This window comes from Pieris napi, chromosome 21, assembly GCF_905475465.1.
Source record: "Pieris napi chromosome 21, ilPieNapi1.2, whole genome shotgun sequence".
Taxonomy (NCBI): domain Eukaryota; kingdom Metazoa; phylum Arthropoda; class Insecta; order Lepidoptera; family Pieridae; genus Pieris; species Pieris napi.
Window position 1 is genome coordinate 9,645,250 of NC_062254.1, and position 19,849 is coordinate 9,665,098.

Here is a 19,849-nt window from a genome sequence, read left to right on the forward strand (position 1 = left end):
GAGTTCAGGCACCTCTCATTCGAATTCTTCGCGAATATAATAGAATAAACCCTTGGACAATTCACACCAATTGACCTAGTCCCATGCTAAGCTGGTGAAGCTTGTGTTATGGGTACTAGGCAACAGATATACATACATATTATAGATATATAAATACATATTTAAACACCCAAGACCTAAGCACAACACCAAATGCTCATCACATCGATGTTTGTCTCAGCCGGGGATCGAACCCGGGACCCATGGATTCGCAGTCAGGGGTACTAACCACTAGACCAATGAGCCGTCAAATTAAATATTGTGATTGTTAAGTGTTTATCTGATACCTTATCTTCATTGTTAAGCAAAAAAATATTAGTAAAATATTAAATTTGTAAGTGTAATATTTTTTACCCTTACAAATTTAAGATTTTGATAATTTGATATTTTTTTGTAACATTTATATTTAACATAGTTGTCATGTAGTTTAGAATATATTTTTGTAACATATACTGTAGATAAAAATGTGGTGAACTTTAATAAAGAATTGAAAATCACATGCTTAAATCAGCTATATAATTAGCTTCATTAATTATGTGTATAATTTATATATTTATACTAGTGTTACATATACCCATATGTAAAATGTATAATTATGTATATTTATGTATTATGTATATTTATGTATTTTAGTATTTTATGTGTATGTACCTATTTTATTACCTATTATATTCATTGTAATTTATACTGAAACATTTTTTTTAATATATGTTATTTTTGTTTAAGTATATTATGTGTAAGAAGATAATTAGATGTAATATCTGGAATTTACAAATGTCTATAAAAAGTATTGTCTTGTAAAATTTTGAATAAGCTCTCTTGACACTTGTTACGAATTATATTGGGAGAAGCCACTGACTCCTGAGATACAGGCACTAAAGCCTAGTTTAGGTGTCAGAGTCTTCATAGGATTTCTGTAATTACAAATATGTCAATAAAGATTATTATTATTATTATTATTATTATAGCTGTTTAATTCTACACAACTATTTCTTATTCTTTTGGTAATAAGAATCTTTGCACTTCAAAAATTAATAGATTCTTATTTATATTTGCTGCCATTTGTCAAATAAAAGGCATACAATGGACAAAAAGAACAGCTGGAAAATCTGTCCGACATTCTTTTAAATTGCCAATGGTTTAATTTTAGAAGATTGTAAGGCTAAAAAAGCTTTACAGCTTAAAAATTACCTAAAGTAAACAAAATTACTAATCATTTACTATATCAGTTTCAAGTGGATATGCGATACGTAATTGATCAAGGAACATCTCAAAGTTACCGACTAAAACCTCTTTAAACTTTACCTCAAAGGAATCTGTTTTGCAATATTGTTTATAACCAAATAGCTTCGTCTTCTATACAAATATAAAAACATGTATATACGTTTTTATATACATAATTATAATTATGGTAGGATTTTTTGGGACTGAAACAATAATCGTAATGTTTCAGTAAATTTACAATAACATAATGAATAAAATACTTAAACCTTTCCCAGGAATCACACGAGAACAATAGAGAAATATATTCGTTTGTATTTGAGTTTCGTGTTTATTCAAATTCACACTCGTAATGGTACAGACGCGGTCAGTCGTCATTTAATAATAACATACATATTTACTTAAAATCTCCTAATATGTGTTCCACAAACTAACAAAACAGTTAATTTACAGGGACAGAAGTATGGTCACATTAATAAAAGAAGACTATCTGTTGCGGCTTCTTGGAATGAAAAGATCATCATCATCAAAAGCAAATCTTCGCACCTCTGTCTTGAAAGACTACTCTGATTGGCTCATGTGTTGTTTATATAAACTTTTTTCCTCGATTTTTGTACTCACAATTCGCATTTTATATTTGCTAACTATTAGACTTTTTTCTAAACTGTCCTATTAAGAGGAACATGCGCTCAGCTACTGCTCTATCATCATCAATAGGTGATGATGAGGTCCCAGTTTGCTGCGACCACCTAACTTATGATCTTTCGTGATTCTTGTAACTTTTTTTTGAAACTATTGTAATTCATTTTAAACCCCTTATTGGCTTTAAATAAACAATTCTAGCTTAACTGTCAAGTACCAAACAATTACTATAGCAAACATTAACTTGTAACACAATCTGACTACATTCGTGGATTTAGTTCCAAAGTTGAACTGTTCATACGATTAATAGGCAAATCAGAAACATGGTAAATTAACTGGAGGACGTCGAAGTTTAAATACAATAAGCTAATAACGTTCAAACTTTAATATATGTTTTTACTGCTATTTAATAGTGAAGTAGTTTTGCATTTATTGCAATGAGTATGCAGAAACTTGTAAAGAGCTTTGATTGAACTTTTGTTTTAAATGTAATAACAAACGTGGAGGAGTATTACACTTCTAAATAACAATAATATAAAATAAACCAGCTTCAAATTAAACGGAAAACGAAGTTGAGGATCAAATTTATAATTTCTCGTATATCGGTATATACTACTGTTTTAAATTACACCTTAAGACGGATATATCTTCTAAAATGTATACCTATAGCTAAATTGTTGGTTTTTGATGATAATTACCTAAGTGGCAATATATATTTAAATTGCTCAATATTTGCTATAACATTTAATTAATTAACCATTTCTAAGACTATTTGATACATACAGGTCAAATTGATAACTTTTTTTAAACCAGTTAAAAAAAAGCATGGCGTTGCATTGCCATAGGTCTACAACGCTTAGTTAAGCAACATAATTATATTTTACAATACTAAACCATTTGCTTTGTGAAATCCATACAAAAAACATTTTGTATTGACTTCAAAATTTGACTGACTGGTACATTTTATGTTTTTGTAAGAAGGTCTTGAGATGTTAGACACTGGTTTCTAAATAATTTTGATAGTTTTAATATTTTAGAAATGAACCCTTCCAAAGTGGAAAAACTGTTGGTAAAAAAGAAATGGAATAAGTGACTTTTCATGATAACCTAGAACGCCATAACGTTTCTCAAGTGTATTGTCATACAAATCGGAAAAAGATGTGCGTCTTAAAGTGAATGAAAAGCTATATATAGTCAGTTTTAAGCATACACGACTATGCCTAAAGTTGCAGGATAAGTTGTAACAATGTAGCGCTACGCCGTAGAAATGTGCATAGGTCAAAATGCTACAGCGTAGCAGCTGCTTCCGGCTCATACTGTACTCCATTCACGAAAATAAGAAAATTTATTAAATAAGTTGCTTACTTTTAAAGGAAATGTCTAGGGAATTTATTTATTGTTGTTATTTCAGAGTTTTAGTAAAAGCAGATGGTTACATTAGGTAATTCAAAAGTATAGCAGTTACTACGTATATAATATAATCTTATAATAATGGAATATAGTAGATCCTATGGTACAACACGAGTTTTTATAAAAACTACTGAAAAAGTTAATAATTGAACATATAGTGATTGATATTTTCGTATAAAATATTATAATTTAAATTGGAATAACATAATGAGGTTATTTTTTGTAAATAATCTTACATTTAGAAAACTTATGAGGTAGTTGGGTAAACAAATTTATTTATTTGCTTATTTTCTTTTCTTACAGTAACATAATACTAATGCAATAGCAAACGTCTTAATACAAAAATTTCACTAAGAACATAAACTTACATACCAAACAAAACAAGAAAACATAAAACCGAGAACCTTAACATTTTTACAGACTACCCCCGCGACCTTCGCTTCTATTTTTACTTAGCCTACCTTTTTAGTAGCTACATACCAAAACATATGTTCCATAGAACATTTTGCTATGCTTCCCGATTTTACTACAAAATTAAAAACCTAAGAACTAAATAATATTTTACAAATTTTTCTCTCCATAAAAACCTTCCTCAGGATTCAGAGAATAAATAAATAAAAAATTACACGATTCGGTCCAGCTGTCTTTGAGATTTTCGCTTAAGAACATATTTTGCGATACATTTTAATTTATACAGATTATAAATAATCTCTTTATGACTTTTATTAGATCTCTCATGCAATAGTATCGTAGATCTGTAATACATGTAATACGCGACTTAATCAGATAAAAGCCTTAAATCTCTCAAATCATAAATAAAAACAAGATTTAATTCTGTAAAAAAGCATTAGTATTCTTGTAGAATACGGGAATAATCAGAGCGATAGCGATGATACGATTTTGAATGAAGATTAATAAACGCTCGATCACGATTTTATTCGAAGGCTTTCAATGCTTTCTAAGGGCCAAACGTAGCATCATAAAATGAAATTTAGGGCACAATTTATATTTAAAATTGTCATTGAAAAATTGCAACGCTTAACCCAGCAATATATTACGACTTCGTTTGTTTCATTTGTTGAAATTCTTAATATTGTTAGCTTTGCCTTTTACCTGCCGACCCTTTTATTTGATTGACAATCAGATTATGGCACTGCAATAATGATTAAGGTTTTGCGAGCGTTGATACTTTCGTTTGTTTTCATATTTAGGTTCTTTAAAAGGGCTTTAATCTCGTAGCAAGCGTATGCTAATTTTAGAGTAGAATGCTGTGTTGTGTACGCATTATTTATTTTCAATCACCTAACTGGTTTTAAGCCACACATGGACACTTAAAATTTTGGTACACTCTTTTCTTGAACATGTTATATTGACCTCTAAAAGTAAATTTCATATGTTTCATTAAAATATATGAAATGACTGAATTTAAATTTCTACTCGTAACACCTCGACGTCCCTTCAAGAGAAGAGCATTTCAATTCTTTAAAAGTTGGCAACGCACTTGCGAGCCTTCTGGAAATGTAAGCGTCCGTGGTGTCCATGGTGTGGGAGGGTGAGCCTCCTGCCCGTTTGCTCTCTATTCGTGATAAATGATGACTTTATCGAACCAAATTAATTAATTAATTAAATTAATTATATCAAAATTTCACGTATAGTATTTTTCGCCCCAATTTATTTCACATTCATTAAAGTACACAAATAATTTATAAAGAGATTCCAATAACCGAAAATATGTTAAAATTTCGCTTTATTTATTTCAACAATTAAACACATTTTATTATAAGTGGAACATCGTTTAAAGATGACTCTTAGAGTATGTTTAAATAATCAAACCACAGAGTGGTGGATTTAAGCATTTAGAAATAAAAAAATGCACTATTATGATATTAAAATGCGTCCTTTAGTGTATTCTACAGCAGGCAGCGTTGAGTTGATAATAAATGGTAAAACACTATAACATATAATATTAGCTTCGCATTTTAAATCAGACTCATAGATTTTGCGTAATATGCTTAAACTTAAAAAACTAGACAGGCGTTATAATTTATTCTTAAAATATTTATTTAATATAAGCACTCTTTGGATTCAAATATTCACGAATAAAAAATAATGTTTCTACAGAAAATTGTATTAGGAAAGGCTCAATCCAATTATAATGAAAATCAATGCTAAATCCCTAACTAAACTTGGGTTTGATGAATAGGGTACAAATACCTGAAACCCATTCTAATGCACCCTCCTGTTAAATGTATTGGGTATTGTGCCCTACCGATCCCTTAATACAAAATCATCGACGATTAATTCGATTCACATGACTCGACCCCGTCTGATATTCGATCATTCCATAATATCGTCAGATGAAATTACCTTAGACGTAGGGTTACTACCTAAATATTTTTATACAACCCACAACGATTTTACTGTTTACTAGTTTTTAAATGCGTTTAGGAGTCGTGATTTATGTCTGTTAAAGTTATTTTAATGGGTTAAACTCAAACTCAAAATATTTTTATTCATAAAGGTTAACAGGTACACTTATGAACGTCAAAAAGAAGTTAAATAAATTGAAAATTTACATTTACTACCAATTCGCAAGTCAAGGGCGTAGAGCGGGTAAGAAGAACTGGCAAGAACCTTTCCGCCACTCTTTTTAATCGCCAAGTATTGTCATACAAATTGTTTGAACTGGAGCAAATCAATTCCAAGGATTAGTATCATTTAAGTATTCATCAAATTTATAAAAAGCTTTATTGATTAATTAACGTTTAACGAGGGCTTTGAATTACTCGCGTAAACCAAATATAACATAACAATAAATTTATTGCTAACGAAACACACACACAGAAACACACATAATAATAATAATAATCAAAAAAGAAAACTAACAAAAAAAATTGAAAAAAAAGTAATAAGGTACATTTTAAGTGTGTTATGTGTATTGTGGTTGTAACTATAATATAAGGAGGTAGATCAGTCAAAACTCAGGAGTTGGAACTTTCCTCTCGGGGATGTCATTATCCATTCGTAGATGTTTTATCACAAGCAATTTTCTATGTAGCGTGTATATTATTAGAGAAAAAAAAATTCTGCCCAATCAGAATTTGAACCCTAGACCTCATGGAATCGAACATGCAATTAAGCTATTGAAATGTAACAATGATGGACTGGTAGCCCTATACAAACGGGATCGTCCGATACCGATAATAAGGCCCGATTGTTCTCACTAAGCCAGCCTCCACATATCGCTAACAATGGGAATCTTGAAGTAATTTGTATTATGTTACGTACAGATAGCAATGGCCTCATAAAACCTTTTCTTATTACTGGACAATAATAAGAGGACTATATTGATATAAAGACCCATTTATAATGATTTAATCAATATCCGTTGTAATTTTATAGAATTACTAGCTGACCCGGCAAACGTCGTTTTGCCATGTATATATTATTTCTAGGAAACATTTTTTTAGTTCAATTAAAATAACTATCTACTTTAATAAAAAATAGGGGTTCATCGTAGAAGAGTGACAATTAAGGGTTGAATGTACCATAAAAAAAAATACAAAAAAAATTGTCTAAAAAATAAAAATTTAGGGGTGGGACCACCCTTAACATTTAGGGGTTTGAAATATAGCTATAGTAGCCGATTCTTAGTCTTACTGAATATGCATAAAAAATTTCATAAGAATCGGCCGAACCGTTTCAGAGGAGTATAGCAACGAACGTTGTGACACAAGAATTTTCTATATTAGACTAGCTGATCCGGCAAACGTCGTTTTGCCATGTATTCATTTATAATAAAAAATAGGGGTTGATCGTAGAGGGTGAAAATTAGGGGTTGTATGTATTTTATAATGCTGTATCATAAAAAAATAGAAATTAAAAATTGTGTCTAAAAAATAAAAAAAAATTTTTAGGGGTGGACTAACCCTAACATTAAGGGGGATGAAAAATAGATGTTGGCTGATTCTCATAGATACCGGATAAGCACAAAAAATTTCATCAAAATCGGTGAAGCCGTTTCGGAGGAGTATGGCAACGAAAACTGTGATACGAGAATTTTATATATTAGATGTACCGGCATTTTGCGGTATCACCTGCAAAATTCATTGGGTTTGTCGACTTCAACAGAACCGAAGGAGTAGGAGGCTGTGATTAAACACCTCTTGTCTCTGATGATAGCTTAAAGTTTGTTGCCTGATCTCGTAATGCTCTAGGGAACCTAATATGATATCCAAACCGGGTATAAAAAAGCAGCCTTGTTTGCCCTCATGCCAAAATACGCGAAATTGAGAGTTAATTTTGAATAAGGCTATGTTCACATGTAACGCGCGTTAACGCGCGTCAACGCGCGATTAAATTTGAAGAGCGTTCAGATGATGAGCGCTAACGCGCGTGCGAGAGTACTCGTCAGTCTAGTTCGATAGAACGTAGAAAATGGACGTGGAAGAGGCTATTATTTTGTGGTTATATTATTTAAAATATAGAAAAAGAAAACGTACACATTGGGTTCATCCAATTTTGAAAAAAAATACAAATTATATTATATTTTTTATACAAATTTGCTATATTCCAACTTGCTGGCCTTTTTTCTACTTCATCGATTAGTAAGTCGATGTCAATATCTTCAATTTCACTCATTTTAAATGCGAGAACAAAATATAATTACGAAAATTAACAAAATTACATGCGATCGCGATGAAAGCGCGCGCTCATCTGAACAGCAAACGGACATTACATTAATATCAAAGCGCGCGTCAACGCGCGATCACCTGCGTCTAGAGACTTTTTCTCTGAGCGCCGCGTTGACGCGCGTTACCGCGCGTTTACGCGCGCTCATGTGAACAGTTGTATGAAAATACCACAATGTCTAGTCGCGCGATTTGAAAACGCGCGTCAAGTTTTGCCATCTGAACATAGCCTAAATGTCTATTATATATATAATAGAGCAGTGTTTGCCTAGTGGCTTCGGCGTGCAACTCTCATCCCTGAGACCGTAGGTTCGATCCCCGGCTGTGCAGCAATAGACTTTCTTTCTATGTGCACATTTAACACTCGCTCGAACGGCAAAGGAAAACATGGCGAGTTACCTGTTTGCCTTAGACCCAAAAAGTTGACGGCATGTGTGGTTTCTTCACGATGTTTTCCTTCACCGTTTGAGCGAGTGTTAAATGCGCATATAGAATGGATTCTCCATTGGCGCACAAAGCACAAAGCCTAACCTTCGATCTTAGGAATAACAGTCTTACGCTAACGCTACTAAGCGAACTGCTCGTAATCACCTATTAGATCATTTTAATTAATATATCAAGTAACGTGATCTTATATCATGAAAATAAGGACGAATCAATTACATCGCAATTTATATTAACACTAAATTATTCAATAATCCTGTTATGAAATACGATATTTGACGTACTGAGTCTAGACTTATTGTTTTCCATCACATTGTTCGTGTGAAATATTAAAGACGCGAAAGATGGGTGCTTTATTTGATGATAATGTTTCGTTCGCTTTCATATACGGTCGTTGACTTTAATTTTGTATGGGTTAGGGTTTATTTAATTTAGAAATATAGTGATGTTTCAGTCTGTACAAATATCATTTAATATCTGTTTTCATACTAATGCGCTTACTGAAGGTACTGTTAGTTTAATTTAGTTTATTTGTTTATTTTTGTGTTTGGTAATATATTGAGGTAAATTTGGATAACGATACTATGACTTAATTTAAGTCGTTGAAGCAGCTCAGCCAGTTATATTACTACTATATTGACACTTGCGGTTTTATCATATAAACTTTAGAATACTACTAAATTGTGGAAAAATATTTTTGTGACAAAAAATATCTGATATTATTTTTTATTAACATGAAATAAATGTTTGATAATCTTCTTATTACTTTTTTGACTAAGTCACTCAGTAATAATATATCTTTGTTCTGTTAAATAAACTGTCATAATTAATAAAGTGAAGTCAAAATAATTACGGCCCTTCCCAAAGGTTCCCCAAAGGTTTCATATGGAGAAGAAGGGCAAGAAACTCCATAATTACTCTTGTTAAAATAGTTTTAACAATATTTTGAATACTTTGATTTTATAATTAAAGACTATGTATGTACCTAGAATAAATAAAACTACTAGGTATACTAAAATAAAAAAGGGCTCATGGTGTTATAAAAAACAATGCAGTAGATAACTATTATGTAGATACGAGAATAATGGTGCTTAGATATTTACAAATATTACAACTATAGATTCTCTTTATAAAAATAGAAATAATCAAGATACTGTCAAACAGTGTGTGGCTTACGTCAAAGTTGATTTCTTTTTCAAAAAAAGAAAAATAAAAGCAAATATAAACCTATATAACTAAATAAGATTTAACATAACATTCAATTATTCGACAGAAATACCACAGAACGTTCATATAAAAAATATAATATAATACCAGTAGCGCTACAGCGAGTGGTAAACGCACATATTGACAGTAAGTCCATTGATGCACAGCCGAGGTTCAAATGTACGACCTTGGGTATTAAAAGATCAACTCGACTCGAATATAGGATTTTATTAGTGTATATGAAATCGTCCTTAACTAAACGAACCCAAGAAAAACGTGTGGCACTCGGGGACTGCCGCGGTAAAGCTATTGCATAGCATTTTTTATAAACTTATGCAATATAATTATTTATTTATTTTTTGCTGTATTTTTTTTCTTTGATATTACAAACAAGCCTATCCGATCACGCTTAACCGATGTGAGACGCAATATGGGTTCTGTCCCGCTCTAACGCGTATTGGTCGCACCTATATTACGTCATCGTGTGTTAGGTTTATTTCGTTACGGAATTTCTTGATTCGGTCGCCGCGCTCAAAGCCCGCGATAAAATCTATGCAATACCTTAAAATCTAAATTAATTACTAAAAGAAACCGGAAGCAATCTATTTTTCTTTAGACGGCAAACTGAATATTTATTAATATTCTGTCATCTACTATCTGTGTTCAATATTCCTTTATAGAAAATAATTCTAGAGTTTAATTGAAACGCTGTAGGCAAGGAGGCACTTTTAGCGATGACAAGCTCTTTCGTTGTGAATATAGGTCACAAATCAGAATCCTATTTCAATGACGTTAACACATGCTCTCGGAAATAAGCTGAATTTAAATTAAATTTAAATTTATTGATTGATTTATATTTGTAAATAGAATACTAGAAGTTCTCCAGAAGAACGTTAAAAATCATTATTCGTTCATGCTTCGTATTCGTAGCAATTTAATGTTTTGTCTTTAATCTCACGTCACTTGGCAACTAAATAAATGTGAGAAAACATTCTTTAGCTAATTGAGGCGGGAGTGTTAAGAATCTATTTGTATTTGCCGAGTATTTTTAAGATATGACGTTACCGTAACGTGTGTTCATTTAGGAAGAATATCCATTCCAATATAAACATTCATTTTAAAAGATCAATCTTATGTGTTCTCCGTAAATGATACTGTTTTAACCCGGTGGTAGGTGAAGGTTTTTTAATTAATATAAGGTTATATAAGGCCTTGTATATTATAAGGCTTTTGTATGCCTTATAATATACATATATATATATATATATATATCCCAGCCTAATTCTTCGGCTTTTTGGTCTTCCAGCAGACCAGCCTCTTCCTCCGCGCCTCTGATTTTTTATATACACTCTAGGGGTAAGGCAGACAAGACCACGTGGGGTGCTCTGATTCGGCTTTGTGTACTTTTTGATGAGATTTTTTTTTGGCAAAAATCAGCATTAAAATCGCTGGTGGCGCGATACGGAATATTATCCAAAGGTTGTAGCAGATACTTGTATGGAGTAATGATGTGTTAGGTTTTAGGTCACGTTCAATGTACATAAATCAGTCTTATGTTAAGACCTTACCTCGTATATTGTGATCTTCCTCGCCTCCATATTTCACAAACATATAGTAAAGAACCATTAGAATTATTTGGAACACCAGCAGCGGCAGGTACTTCAAGTTGGCAAATGTGAAGGCCATTATGAGGATCTGAAAAGAGAAATTAGTATATTATTAGTTTTTATGTTTAGTCCTTAATATGTTTGACCCGCAGTTCTACTACTAACTAATTACGAATTTAGTTGCTTTATAGGGTTTGAAAGCCTATACCAGCTTCACGCGGCTGGCGCCTGTTTTAGTACTTAAAAATTGAAATATTTCGATATTTCAATTTTTGGTTGGCCGTCAGTATCTTGAAGCGTGTCTTGTCCTGTGCCAGATGCAGCAACTCTTCCGCAGTTGCAATACCTGTCCATTTTCTAACGTTGCGAAGCCATGATTTCTTCCTTCTACCAACACGCCGTTTACCCTGGATTTTACCCATTATAATTAATTGAAGGAGGTGGTAGCGGTCATTACGCAACACGTGGCCCAGGTACGCAACTTTCCGTTGTTTAATGTTCTGCAAAAGTTTTTTCGAAATTCCAACTCGTTTCAGAACCTTCTCGTTAGAGACCTCCTGGATCCAGCTTATTCGAAGCATGCGACGATAGCACCACATCTCAAATGCTTCTAAGCGCCGGCGGGTATCTTCTTTAATTGTCCAAGCTTCACAGCCGTATAGAACAATTGGCCATATGTAACAAAGGAGAAGTCTGACTCGGAGTTTAAAGGTCATGTGACGTTCTATGTCTGACGAAGGTGAAATCTTGTGTCTCTAATAAAGGTTTCCTCCTAATAGTTCCCTTTACCATACTAGCTGTTTTTTGTATAACCAATGATCATCCATTAGTACATCACTAGGGATCGAACACACAAATTCTGGTATAATAATTGCACGTTTTTTACCGACGATATAACATGATTAATAAAAAAAAATGTGCGTGAACTAGTGTACACACGTTAGAAGTGAAACTTCTTTATGACCTTATTTTTCGAAAAATTATCTATATGCAACTAACTTTACAGAAATTGGTTAAATAAAGTTAAATTAGATAAAGTTTAACAAAAGGCTTTTAATATCACAGACTTGAATACAAATAATACAATTATTTCATTTTACCTTATTACCACTAAGATTATTACAGAATTTCATAAATTGTAATATAATTTTTAGTATCATTGTTATAGTTATTATAAATTTTTGTTATTAATGGTTTAGAATCTCTTCGAATCAACCGTGGTAGGGACGAGAAAAAGACGCGCGTAACGGTCAAATGTGACGCGTAACCGAAACATGTTGCACTAAATTTTTTTCCAACCCCGATAAAGAAGTTTCACTTCAAAAATGTAAGTAAGTTATATGTATGTTTTAGTGAAGAAATAAAAGATAAAATAATTTCTTTTTACTTGTAAAAAAATCTATACATGTAATTTAGATTCAATATTACAAAATATCTAATTTAAATTCGCGATATACTAAGGTCGTTCTAATACCTGAATCACTTTGATGTATCAATTATTCAAGACACTAGGAGCATATGTGACTTTTTGGATTAACATTTGCTCCAAATAGCGGTTTCCAAATAACTATTCAAACATCGTAAAATATTACAAAAATTTGAAATACATTTTCAATTGCCTTCACAATGACAACCGCTTATGACATACAGATTACAGATAATTTTAATTTTAATCAACGAAGATTCAACTTGATTATATATTATTAAGAAGTGGGATAATTTTGTCTATAAATAACGCATACAGAATTCTAGTATTGACAGGAGTATATAAAACAAAAGGTGAGGAGATGGTGCGTTTTGCTCAATTGTAATTGGTTAACAGTATTTGTAGACCCATCACAAATTAACATTTACATATCACTGATTTAATGTATTTAGTTATGTGTGTGTAGTAAGTTTTGCCTGTGTTTCGGTATAATTTCTATTGTTTAATTTTTTTTAGTAAAATTAAAAATTAAGAAATTACTCTTCGTAGTAAATACTCTTTCGATAGACTATTCGAATGACGTGGATAAATCTGTATTTTGTTACTCTTGAAGTATGTATATTTAGGGGCCTCATAGCCTAGCGGTCTTATTAAGTGGCAACTAGGTGAGGTACCGGGTTCGATTCCCGGTTCGAGGGCAAGTTTTAATTTAATTTAAATTTATTACTACGAAGATTATTATAGAATTTCATTAATTGTAATAGAATTATTACTATCATTGTTATCGTTATTATATATTTTTGTTATTAATGGCTTCGAATCTCTTCGGATCAACCGTGGTATGGACAAGAAAAAGATGACGGTAAATTTTTTTCCAACGCCGATAAAGAAGTTTGAATTCAAAAAGCAACATCGCGCGTAACCGAAAAACGTGACGATTTGCTACAAAATTTCTCCCATACGTCGATAAAGAAGTTTAATTCCAACGCCGATAAAGAAGTTTGACTTGAAAAAGCAACATGGCGCGTAACCGAAAAACGTGACGATTTGCTACAAAATTTCTCCCATACGTCGATAAAGAAGTTTCACTTCAAAAATAAAAAAAGGTATGTATACATATATTAATAATTATGAGTGATCTTAATATGTTTAATTTGCTAAATATTAAAGTGTGTTTCACACAATATTAAAGGGCCTATTGAAGGTTGAAATTCTAATGTAAAACATACATCAAGAGAATAAATAATATATTAAAGAACCTCGCGTGTAGAAAATTAGTTGCGATTAATATTCAGAAACCTTTGAACGATTTTCGATCGCTTAAACTTTAAAAACAGTTTAAACCGCGCAATTTTCTATCGCAATTATATAAGGCAAGGTATAAATCGCGGAAATTTTCGTATGCATTCGTGTGTAATTGCATACAAACAAGGCGTTGTATTGAGTCTATTTCAGCGCAGAGTCGCAATATGATTGCTAAACAAACTGCGAGAGAAAGTCTAATAAATATGCCTTGTGCACATAAAATTAAAGTAACTATATTTGCACAGAGAGCAGTCGTACGATAGATAGAAGGAGTTCTTACAATTTGCTTTTACAGTGAAGGGAAAAGGTTGACTTGATTTGTCGTCATCTGTATAACCTGTACAAAGAAAAGTGGTCAGCCAAACGCAGAAATGAGTTTCCCTCGTGCTGCATTGAAACCTTATTTAGATTTTTATATTACAGTCTCTGGAATAACGTAAATAATTGGTGCATCTTCAAAAACTAATAATTTCATAATCAACAATAAATTTGATGTATAATGTATATAGATGTACATATATCTATATATATATGGTTTGTGTACGGTTCAAGAACTCAAAAAGTTCTACACCGATCCAGCTGAAATTTTAGCATGATATATAATTCGCATCAAGTATTGTTTTTTTTATCCTTTCAGTTTTTCTTTTTTTTCCACAAGTATTGCAAAATTAAACATATATATGAAATGTTTTCTTTGTTTTTCTTTCTCATTTCACAACCATTCACAATGTGCCACAGCGAAGCGTGGCAGGGAACAGCTAGTAGAGATATATATATATATTGTTGTCTCTTACATTGAAAAATCTAAGTCTTATTTTAAAAACTAGCTATAAACTTGAAAATAAATCAACTATCAATACAAAAACCCTGACATTTTAATAATTTTTCAAACAATTTTCCAACGATTAATACCTAATCGAGCGCCTCATTTTTTGCAACGAGAGGCAAGTAATTGAATTTCAAATCCCTAAGGAGAGGTTGATAGGAATATAACCTAGATTTTATCGTTCTCTTATTCATTTTATTCATTTGCATATAACGTAATTGGCTGTTTGGTTTTAATAACTTTTAATAAATCCTTTTCAAATTACAATATGTTTACGTCGTGCTTCAAGCTACAGTATTTGAGACTATTTATATGCTTAGCTTTGAGTTCAAACGCTGACTTTAAACGGAATTGGAACCGACCTCATTAAAAAGGATTTGATCCCTATTAATGGTGACATATATAACCAATAAAACGTTATAAGTATGATTCAGACTTAGTGTATTTTTGCGTGTTTGTCTATCCTCTATCTTTTTTATTTTTATTATTATCAGTCTATAGATACATAGATCTGGGCCTCAGATTTCTGTATCTGTTTTATTATCATTTGTCAATGTAATGGGCAAGTAGCTTCTTGTGCTTGACACTTTTTGGGTCTAAGGCAAGCCGGATTCCTCACGATGTTTTCTTTCACCGTTCGAGCGAATGTTAAATGTGCACATAGAAATAAAGTCCATTGGTGCACAGACGGGGATCGAACCTACGAATATTCCAACTAATCTACGCATTTCTATAGAGGATATATATTATTAGGTCCTTACATATGAAATTGACGTTTTGTTGTAATGTTTGTCTCTTCTTTGGTTAGGAATTCCAAACTCAATTTTTTACAGCTATTTACTCGTGCATTTATTTTTCGGACACCATGATTCATTTCATTTTCCCGTTTTCTTTTTTTTTGTTGCGTCACTCTATTTATAAAATAAAAACATACAAATTCTTAATTAAAGCACCAAATCTAACCTAGGTAAAAAAACAGGTATTTAACTTACTAATTATTAAATTATATACCTACAAAGTCATTTATAATTATTGAAAGCAATATTACGATTTCAGTGTATGGAGAAATTGTCTCGTATTAAATCCGAACAACCAGCTGTTGGAAATGCAATCTAGTCAAGACATCGCCTGATTCTGCACTTTGATACTTCAGCAATTTAACGTGACGTCACTGCCCTGATTGATGACGTATTAGATTGTTTCTCCAATTGATTGGGTTCACTGTTCACTATTCAATTTTAAGTTTAAGATTTTAACAAATGTATAGTAATATTATTAAGCTACTAGCTAAAATGTTAAACAAAAACTGTTCCCTAAACACCCAAAACTTCGATAAAAAGAACACATAAAAATATTTTCACAAAGATACGGGGTTGACATCCCACTAATGTATTGGGATAAATATTTTAAATTAAATGTTGGTTAGGTGTCCCAATATAGTGTAAAATTTCCAAAAAATCTGAGGCCAACTCCCAAAAAGGGTTATAGCGACAGCGAACTGTATGAACCAAGACTAAAAAGCGAGACAAAACAATAATCGTATGTTCAACGCACATGTAAAATCTATGAATCTATGAATAATAGTATGACTCTTTGTCGCAGTACATAATCCTTGTCTATTTCATATTTTCATTTTTTTTGGCAACCGTTACGCAGCACAATTGGGGGATGCCATCAGGCCTGCTCGACTCATGAATGTCCAAGGAAGACAGAGTTTTGCGGACAGCACGTTGCCAGAATATGATATACAGCATCGAAGTATCACACTGCGAAATTCTCGGTGGTGAGAGAAGAGGGGTTATCTCCTTTGCGATTTCCATATCGCAAATTCCCTTAGACAGCTTTGGCGAGAGTTTTTTTCATTTATTTCATGTAATATCTATAAAGTACTACTTGATCGAAGTACATCAAAGCTGTACATTTATTACAATATTCATAGCGTGTCGTAAAAACGATAAAATGACATACTTAACGCGAAAGGGTACCTTTTTTATTTCCTTGAAATAAAGTAGAAGAGCATTCAATTTTGACATATGACAGTCGCTTTAACCGTAGGCCTTATATAAAAACCTAGGCTGTTATATATGTATATAATAAATCGTAAATTCAAATGTGTTTTTATCAGTATTTAGTGGTGAAATGTTTTTGTTATTTTTTATTATGTATGTTTAGTATTTTTGTATGCACCAGTAGTATTTTCATACGACATAAAATGGATAACTTTTTTTTAATGTAATAAGAGGCAAACGGGCAGGAGGCTCACCTGATGTTAAGTGATACCGCCGCCCATGGACACTCACAATACCAGAAGGCTAGCAAGTGCGTTGCCGGCCTATCAAATAAATAACTGAAATATAGATTTGAATTAAACAGAACCCCTAAATTTCTTACTATAGGACCACGATCAGAACGGTGTATATTGGTTGGGATTTATATCCAAATTCTATATATCAAACACAATTCGTAATGATTACGAGTCTTTTAGAGATTTATTTGCCACGAATTACAAATAACTAATTAGACAAATCAACATGCACATAATATAATTAAAAGCAATTAAATTTATGTGTAAGTATCACAAAATTATATATCTTAAGTCTACCGAAGCACTGTGCTTTTAAAAACTTAACCTCCTTCCCTTTAAACACTTGTTTAAACAGTATAGGGTAGATATTGGTGGATACATAATATAATAATTTATTTTATTTTGTTATTGTTTAAAATAGTGGCGCCTATAAATCTCAGTTGTCTGTATTACTCAAGATCTCAGTGTTGTTTTTGGCTAAACATTGGGTCCTAGACGTACGGGTTTCCTTATGTTACTACTGCATATTAGCATTAGTGGACATAAATGGAAGATTCCATGGGTTGGATCCATGGATTTGAAGGCACGGTCTCAGTTGATAGTCACACGTTGAGCTACTAGGCAAACACTGCATAGTACCAAAGATATCAAACGAATTCCTATATGTACATAACTCTTTCTCAAATCCTGGTATAAGTAATATCAGTCCTTAAATGCATAGCAATAAGAGCTAAAGTATGGCATGTTCATCAATCATTCATTCATGCGAGTTTGGAGTTCGAAACTCATGCTTTGAAACGAACAATTGAAAAATTCGCATCACCGTGTTCAGGCTGAAAATTGCGATAACAAGCGTGTTGTTTGGGCATCGTTTAAATGTCGAATTAAAAACTGGACAAGATCGATTTTGAAGTGTAATTTGAGACTCAATTATACAACATATCCGCTTACAGAAGCAGTATTGAAATAATCCCTTAAACGTGAGCTTTTTTAAATAGAACGTTAATATTAATAAGCGAAAAGGTCGCCCGTAGCATATTTTTTATTATTTATATATATATTACTTATAAGGACATTTTACATAACTAAAACAGATAACAGTGTGTAACTTATTAATCGAAAACAGTAACTTGTTTAAGATATGTTGTATTTAACACTCGCTTGTACGGTGAAGGAAAACATCGTGAGGAAACCGGCATGCCTTAAATCCAATTTACAGCGTGTGTCTGACACAAAAGGCTATTGACCTCTTCTTTAATAAAATCCCAGAGGCTCTTTTATATCTGCCTTTTGATAAATTTAAGGAATATATTAAAGAAAAGCTGTGTGAAATGCTAACTATAAAGTTAACGATTATCTAGTTGATAAAAGGGCCTGGGACTAGTACTAGACAGGCTACTTCTAAATTTTGTATAATAAGTGTTGTTTGATGATTTGCTATTTTAAAAGAGTACCGAGAGTTTTTTACGACGGATTTTTCTCTCGACCTACACTCTCTGACTTCTTTGTGAGTACGGATGTCTACCTATTCAAATTTAATGAAGTGAAATAGGTGATACCTGTATCTTATGTTCCATAATAAACATGTTTTTTTGACCTTGTCGTTAAAAATAGATGATCACAAAACAGATACATGAGGCCCAGACCTTAAAGCGCGCCACTGGTGAACATAAAACAAAGTCAAAAACGATAAATATTTTTAAAATCACCCTTTCAATTAAAATATTAATCGGATGGAAACGCCGCTACCCTTTAAAGTAATGAAAATGTATATTTAACATCGTAATTGTTCTTTTATAGTCGATTAAAACATTTAATAGAGTTAAATTACTTTTCTGAAAACGCCGTTAATTGGTGGAAAGTTAAGTAGGAAGCACACAATAACAGTAATTTAACATTGGGGAAATTAATTTTTAACAAGCAATCGTGTACTTTGAGTTATTATTTTTTTTATAATTATGAAACCTGTTTCACCCAGTTTTATTCTAGTTATGTCGGTTCGCGAATATGTACTAATTGTTTTTTTATGCTTAAGATGAAGAAAATATTGTGAAAAGCCCAGCTGTGAGTCTCGAAAAATTTAGAATTAATTAAATAGTTACAGTGTCCATTTTTGCATTGATCAACAACAAAATCAACAAAAAAATTTAATTACTGTACTGACTAATGTATAAACACTTAAAATTAAATATTAAAAATTTTATTTATTGATTTCTAAAGTTGTTTTAATTTTTTTTTAATTAATAATATTTGCACATTAAACAAAGTCAACAATAATTACCTTCTGTAACTAAAATCAATTTTGAAAAACACACATTTAATATAAAAATATAATACGACGTTTTCAAATTAAGAAATACTAATACGAGGAAATGTTACAGTATAACCACTTTTGCACTCACGTAACGACTGAATTGCTATTCCATATGACACTTCACACACATCCGTCAAATGGTATGTCGCGGCTAGATTAGCTAAATGCGATGTTCAGTAAAAACTCTACAATTATAATCAATTAAAAATCTTAGTACGTACAACGTACAACGGACCAAATGTGCGTTTAAGTGTAGAAACTGAATCCATACTTTGAAATGTAACAATAATATTTACTGATTCCATTGTCTTGTATTCACCGAATCATTAAACGAGAAACAATTTTACAGATTAAAACGCAATGATTGCTATTTTACAGATTTAATTTTGTTTTAATATTTTAAATACAAATAA

At 31.8% G+C, this 19,849-nt stretch overlaps 1 protein-coding gene across 3 annotated transcripts in view; it reads right to left on the minus strand.

The window, feature by feature from the left end:
• Positions 1 to 19,593, minus strand: part of LOC125060381 (ammonium transporter Rh type B) — a 51,073-nt gene extending 31,480 nt beyond the window's left edge. Inside the window, exons 1-3 of one of the 3 annotated variants that reach the window (XM_047665262.1) lie at positions 19,525 to 19,593; positions 19,404 to 19,412; positions 11,222 to 11,348 (exon numbers count right to left, since the gene is read on the minus strand). In XM_047665262.1, the coding sequence (XP_047521218.1) occupies positions 11,222 to 11,339 (118 nt within the window). In that variant the 5' untranslated portion in view covers positions 11,340 to 11,348; positions 19,404 to 19,412; positions 19,525 to 19,593. Of the gene's footprint in view, positions 1 to 11,221; positions 11,349 to 12,734; positions 12,873 to 19,403 lie in introns of those variants that run through there. The other 2 variants (XM_047665260.1, XM_047665261.1) reach the window with 2 other exon arrangements.
• Between the last annotated feature and the right edge of the window lie 256 nt (positions 19,594 to 19,849).